This window comes from Bactrocera neohumeralis, chromosome 5, assembly GCF_024586455.1.
Source record: "Bactrocera neohumeralis isolate Rockhampton chromosome 5, APGP_CSIRO_Bneo_wtdbg2-racon-allhic-juicebox.fasta_v2, whole genome shotgun sequence".
In the NCBI taxonomy this organism is placed as follows: domain Eukaryota; kingdom Metazoa; phylum Arthropoda; class Insecta; order Diptera; family Tephritidae; genus Bactrocera; species Bactrocera neohumeralis.
Genome location: NC_065922.1, coordinates 52,752,023 through 52,758,965, shown reverse-complemented (window position 1 = coordinate 52,758,965; position 6,943 = coordinate 52,752,023). Strand labels below are relative to the sequence as shown.

The following is a 6,943-nucleotide window of genomic DNA, read 5'->3' as shown; positions in this document are numbered from 1 at the left end:
TCAGCGCCATCAAGTCCTGTATAGCAGCTCAACTAGCGGAGTAGACGCATACCTCCCTAGAGGAAGCCGGTCTTTGAAGAAGCAGGACTGCTGCTACCTTGAAAGCTGCCACATCTGTTTGAGAGACACTACAGGGTTTGAAACAAGAGTAGATTTGAGAGCTCCCGTTAGTAGACTCTCACTCAAACCTTTCCTTTGAGCTTCATTCCATCCGTGTTGCCTTTGATTTACTAGGATGTCTAACGCTGGAAAATAACCATGATTCAAAAAAAGTTTAATTTTTCTTTAAAAGCTTTTTTTGTTATTATTTTCAGGTACCCAGCATGACGATGGTCTTTCGGGAAAACGAGCTGACTGGTACTCTATCAAATGTATTACCAATGCCTTCAAGTATTTACAGATACAACGGTTATATTCAAATAGTGCTGCGCCCAACTGATGCTGTAATGCTTTATGAACATAACAGTGAGACGGTGCGAAAGGGTACGCCCGAATCGACAGAAGTGATTGACGACAATTTAGTATATGACTATCTGACAATGGGTGAGGGACGCTTGCGCGGACGCAGGGATAGCGAAGCGCAAACGCGCAGTGTATTGCTTTTGAACACCGCAGTCGCAACTGGACATATATATCAAAGGGATTCCAATGACTTTACATCAAGATACGATATTTACGACACAATGCATACACATAAACAACCGAAGAAACACAGCGGTCTCACTAAATGTCCGGCCAAAGCCGCGAAGACCTGTCTGAATGCATTGGCTCACAACGTGTCCTTTACCAGAGCCGTAATGCGTATCGAACGCGGTCTCTCGATTAACACGCATATTAGAGGGCAGATGCATTATCGCAATTTATTAAAACAGACGGGTTTACACGAAAAAGGCACATACAATATACAAGAGATCTTCCGTTTCACCAAACCGCCTTTTGAAAGTCTGAATCAACCAATTAAGGCGCGTAAAGCAGTTTCGGATATAAGTTTTTGCTTCGGCAATGCCGATCTTGTTGCCGTCGCTTACGGCGTTTACTCCTATGCCGTACAAATACCGGCAACGACTGGCAATGTATGCGTGTGGAGTATTAAAAATGTACTGCATCCGGAACGCACGTACTCCTACAACTCTCCGGTAACGGCAGTCTCATTCTCACCTTTCGATCACTCACTCCTCGCAGTGGGCATGGCCAATGGTTGGTTGGAAGTGCGCGATATAAGCGCAGAAAATAATCCACCACTGTCAATTATAAATAAATCAGCTATAACGGGCAATGATCCCGTTATTACAATTAAATGGTATTTGAAACCCGTTTTTCCATCTCATGGGTTTAAGCGTTTCATAACTCTTTCACAAACTGCAGTGGTTCGTAAATATCGTTTTCACAATGGACCTCATGTCTTCACCACGGAATTGACACGTTTGACACGCGTACGTGGTGAAATCGAAGGCTTGTCTTTGCATGGAGATGTCCCAGAATTAGAAAACCGTTCTGACAGCACCTTGTTCTGCTTCAACTTAACATTGGATCCGCTGAATAAGGACTTATACTACATGCTGACCGATCAGGGTTGCATACATAATGGTTCAATGACATTGGAGCACAGTTTCTCGTCGCCGTTGCGCACACACATATATGGATCGGTCAACTGTATGGAGTTTTCGCCGTGGTCGCCGAAAATATATCTCACATGTGGCAATGATTGGTACGTATTGACTAGTTGAGATCTAGTTCTGTAAAATAGATGAAAACTCTCTGGAACCCATTTTTAATGTAAATCCTTCAAACTCTTTCGTTTGTCATTTAAGTCGGTTGATTATAAAATGGTAAACAGTTGGCAACCTTAAAAATATTTTTAACGGTAAGCTTTCTTAAAGATCTTCCTATATCGTAATACTCGCTTCATTCTCAATTTGAGTAGACTTTAAATTTAAACAGCTACCCTTCAACCCTTCTATAAATATTTTCAATTTTCTTAACCAATTCATTCAACTTAGTATTGGTACTAAGAAAATAATCAGACATATGGCAACACTCTTCATTGGTACTAAAAAAAATAATCAAATATATGGCAACCCCTTTCAAAGAAATATTAATACTAAGCCTTCTCACACCTCTTCAAATTGATCCCCACCTCTTAAGAAGATCTCTTGCTACTGTAATATTCATGCTCTCACTCTATGTAAATTCTTGGTCCACAAAAAGTTCGACAAACTCCAATAAACATCCTAACAATTTAACTTCAGTTAAAGGTTACAACTTTCCATTAATAAATAATACACTTCTTTCATAGGTTCGTACGAATTTGGATGCTTGGAGTGACGGAACCACTTATGGAGCTAACCCATAAAATGTTCCCTGTACATTATGCCGCCTGGAGCCCCACTCAATCGACCACAATATTTTCGCTAACGCGAAAAACACTCGACATATGGGACATACGCAATCCATTTCGGCCGATCAAGTCCGTGAATGTCGCCTCGAGTCACAACACCCTATTCAAGTACACAAACGAATATGAAAATGCATAACGAATATTTAATTTATTCCTGACTAATTAATATTTGTAGACCTTCACCAACTGGCACCGCCCTCATGATTGGCAATGAGCATGGCGACGTGATTGTGTGTGGTGTGGGCGAAACCTTTATTCTGTCCAAATTTCAATACGACACGATGGAGCAAGCACTTTATGCCGGAATTCAGAGCGAAAGTCTTCGCCAGCTGGTGAAAGAAGCCGGATTTTTCGGTTATGAAAACAAAAGTAATCGAAGAATATTTCCAGCAGTGTATGCACGCATTTGATAACCTTTAAAATTAATAAATGTGCTCTAGAAATGCACGTATATATTACACAATACAAGTATATGTATATAGTAGTACTTCAGTTTGTAGATTAAAGCCTAGTGGCAGTATAGTCTATTTAATTGGAAACAAACGGTGAAGGTGAGTAGTAAGGACTCTCAACCTCGTGTAAGTCAGTGTAATTCGGGCGAAGTGTATCCAACTGCCTTTGAAACGAAAATCTCTCTATAAAGGCGAATGTTTGTGAGTGTGTATGTTTGTTACTTCTTCAAGATTAAACAGCTAAAGCGATTTTAATAAAATATGGTATGGAGTTAGCTGACATCCTGAGTTAAAACGTAGGCTTTTTCAATTAAAACACGATCCTTAAAATCACGCCCAATTCCTACGTACACTCTTCGACCAGTATTGAAGAATACAGTAGACATGTTTACATATCCAAATAAAGTCGCCTGTCGAGAAGTTGGCGCCTCAAGGGGTGTACATCACGAACAGCGTTGACCCGACTGGACAGACGACGTTATCGAACGCATGCGATTTAAAAGGTTTGTGTTCTACAAGTATTTATATAATAGGTATAAATATAAATATACAAATATATGGGCAGTGACCAGGACATTTTCACTACGATCGACCTAAAAGATAAACTCCAGATACTTCGGACGGGCCGATATGTGAGTTGAAGCAGAATGGAGAATGCTCGCTTTTATGTTACATGAAAGGCAACTAATCTGACCCATCTTGCTGCGCACCACCCGAACGGTGAGCACGTGTATTTTACAGAGACAAATCTATAAGATCGAATTGTAACACCATCTATTACCACCCTCAAAAAGTCATTTTCCGAAATGCATGGGAGACGATGGAGTTGCTTGAAGACTACGGCCACTGGGACGAAACGATGGACAACGCCATGTTGTACCGGCGACTACGTTGGGAGAACTCTTTGTGATTATGATGAGCACTGTGGACCCTTCAACCCCCTATAATTGAAGGACAAGTATGAAAACGGTTTGTCAGAAGACATTGCTCGCTGATTTTAGGTGAAACTTATTGAGGATACAATTTTCGCGATAGTTAGAAAAATATTTCCGTATTTCATTTGCTATACTAGTTATGTAATGCATATGTATGTAGACCCGACAGCTCTCCATGCCATGCAAGCTTTTTAACTCTACATATCTTTCTTCGAAATGAGCTAAGGAAAAGACATCTACTTCGGTACATATTCCAATTTTCGCAAAAATAACAAAGACTCGAACTTTAAAGCTTTCTTAACTCGTCTCAAAAAACAGTTAGTGAAAAGCAGACAGAGATAAGCTTTCATTATGTTATGAGTTCTTTCGTAACTTAATTTGAGAATACTCTATTCGGTACCCAAAATCGCCAGTATTATTGACACAGTCAATTGTATTAACCCTTCAAGTGCTCACAGCCACTCTCTGAACCCTTCAAAGTTGTACAGTCTCCACACATCGGACAAGTCATGTTATGCATGTGGATTAGCAAAAATTGGATTCGAAATTTGAATGAAACGAAATTTTCCCTAAATAGATAGAAATTAAATTAAAAAGGGCGCTTTAAATTAAAAAGCAATTTATTAAACAATTTACATATATTTGGAAATAAAACACACACTTTCTATGCATAAATAGTCCCGCTGCTACTTTGTATGCCCTTGGCGGCGCAACAGAAAACGATTCATGTGTGTTCACAGACCGAAATACAAGCGAATTTTTTCAGTTAACAAAATTCGGTTGTGCTTTCGGTGGCACCGGGGGCACACCTAAAGTTAGAGGCTCTTATGGCATTCAAAGCAACAAAAATCCACATGCAAATCTGGATTTGTGTATGTAAGTATATATGAGTTCGAATAACTGTGTATGTAAATTTCAATTTATACCTTTTCCGGTTACGTTAAGCCACCACGAAGGAACTCTTTATTGTTTTTATTCCCTCACACAACTTGTTGAGCGGAGTATAATAACCTTGTTCAACAAATTTGGACCTGAGTAAGTTGATATTTCAGACGGACAAAATCGGATCTTTGTTACGCATATAAAAAGCTATTTTCTGAAATGATATAAAGTTCTTTGACTATAAACAAGTCATTTTATAAAATTTAGATTTGATAGTAGGAGGTCATCACATAAGGGAGGGTCCTGCTCGTCCAATGGGTTCTTAGAAGAACACATATCCGAACAATCAGATATCCTCACCCACTTTGATTTCATACCGGATCACTTGGATCATGGAATCGCCAAAACCGAACTCTGGCGGCTCCTTCTCTAACCCATATACCGACGAGGGAGTTATGGGTGGGAAGAAGTCGTTGGAGGAGAGGGGCAGTGAGCTTACTTATGGATGGGTTAAAGCTATCAACTCCAGCTTCAGACTTCCTTGCAGTGTCTTCCAAGCCGAAGTTGTAGCCATTAAGGTAGCAGTAGATCAACTGCTCCGGAAAGCGTCCTCCTTCAGAGAAGTAACTATTCATTTAGATAGCACAGCAGCAATACTAGCCTTGAACTCATTAACAGTGCGTTTTATGTTGGTCAATGAGTGCCTAACCCCGCTATTAATAGCATCGGGTGACAGATCGGGGCTCCGGTAACCTCTTGTGTTGTGCTACTAGATAGAAGGACTTCGTGGAAGCTTGGCCAGCGTTGGGCCACCATCGGTACATGCGCTGCAGCAAATGCCTTTTGCGCCAAGATCGATCGCAGGAGATCTTGTGATCAGTAAGGCTAACCTCTCCCTAGTTATGGGGTTCTGAGCAGGCCATTTCCCTATTGGCGTCCACGCAGTAAGTCAGGGAATCTTACAAGACGCCACCTAGGGAAGCTGTATGGAAGAAGATGAGGTGGAAACAACTCAACACTTCCTTCTTTACTGTCCTGCGTTTAAGAGGTCAAAACTTAAACACCTGGGGCGTATACTTTAAGACATCCCACGGAAATTAAACGCCTGTGCAACTTTGTTTCAGGCCATTAAAGTGTTCCGGGAAATTAAATAGCTTATAAGATTGCCAAAAGTGGCATCCGTCTAGCTAACGAACTAGTACATGAAATACTCAAGACGTTAAAACGATACAAAATTAAATTTCCGAAAGGACTGACGGACGGAAGAGTGTAAGATGGAATTCCTGGGGGGCATGCAGGATCGCCAAGATCATTTGCAATGGAATGGAAGAAAAACTCACACGCTTTTAACTCACACAGTCTCTAAAGGACTGCAAGATGGTTATTGGCTTAGTGACAGGTCATAGCTTACTAGTATCACATGCGAGCCGTATGGATATTATTAACGATAAAGTGCCAAAAAGTAGGCATGGAAGAGACGCTGGAAAACCTCCGCTGCTTATGTCCGGCTGTATCTATATTTTCCCCCTGCGGGTAGGGGGACCCCTTTGGGTTCGGGGGGGAAACCGAATATACCCGTGGTAAGGCATGCCTGTCGTAAGAGGCGACTAATATCCTGGCCACCAGTCCAGAGCCGTATGGAAGCTCAACTGGTAGTAGCTTCGGCTACGAGGTCTGACCGGAGACTTAATTCTGGTACCACGGGGAACAGTAGCTGTTGTAGGTAACTCCAATCTGCTCATTGGGTTTGACCCTTTGTGGAGATTCGTGGTGGTTGTGGTTAAAACCCAATTGCGGAAGAACTGACCTTGTCAGTTGAATGTGGAGTTGCATTGCAACCAGGTGCCGGACCCAAAGCACGGCAGAGGTTTTAGATGGGCCTCGAACCCGACCAAGGTGGTTAGTGTGTCCATGCAGTACTGCCAATTGGTACTGAAAATGCTTACCCAATTTTCAGGACGCTGATCGGCGCATTGTATTGATCCGTTGTGCTTTTGAGCACCGTGGAGTAAGGCCGTCGTCAGCAGGTACCCACGTTAAACACAATCAGACGTTGTATCTATAACTGATCTTAGATATCAAGGAGCTTCGCATTTCAAGAGACTGGATGAAGTATCAGTGTTGGATATCAATCTCTTTCTATAATCTAGCATAATAAAGATATATTAATGAAGCTAAGTTAATTAATGAGTGGACCCAGTTGCAACCGAACTTTGGGCTGCCTTACTTGTTGTTATTGCATGCTGTTGGTATTCTTGTTGCCAGCAAGTGCTTTA

At 41.5% G+C, this 6,943-nt stretch overlaps 1 protein-coding gene across 1 annotated transcript; it reads left to right on the top strand.

Moving 5' to 3' along the window:
• The first annotated feature begins 329 nt into the window (after nt 1-329).
• Nucleotides 330-2,808, top strand: LOC126758013 (dynein axonemal intermediate chain 4-like). Its single transcript, XM_050471992.1, has 3 exons — nt 330-1,708; nt 2,297-2,506; nt 2,574-2,808. Exons 1-3 carry the CDS (start codon nt 330-332, stop codon nt 2,806-2,808), a joined length of 1,824 nt encoding a protein of 607 aa, XP_050327949.1.
• Nucleotides 2,809-6,943: the final 4,135 nt, after the last annotated feature.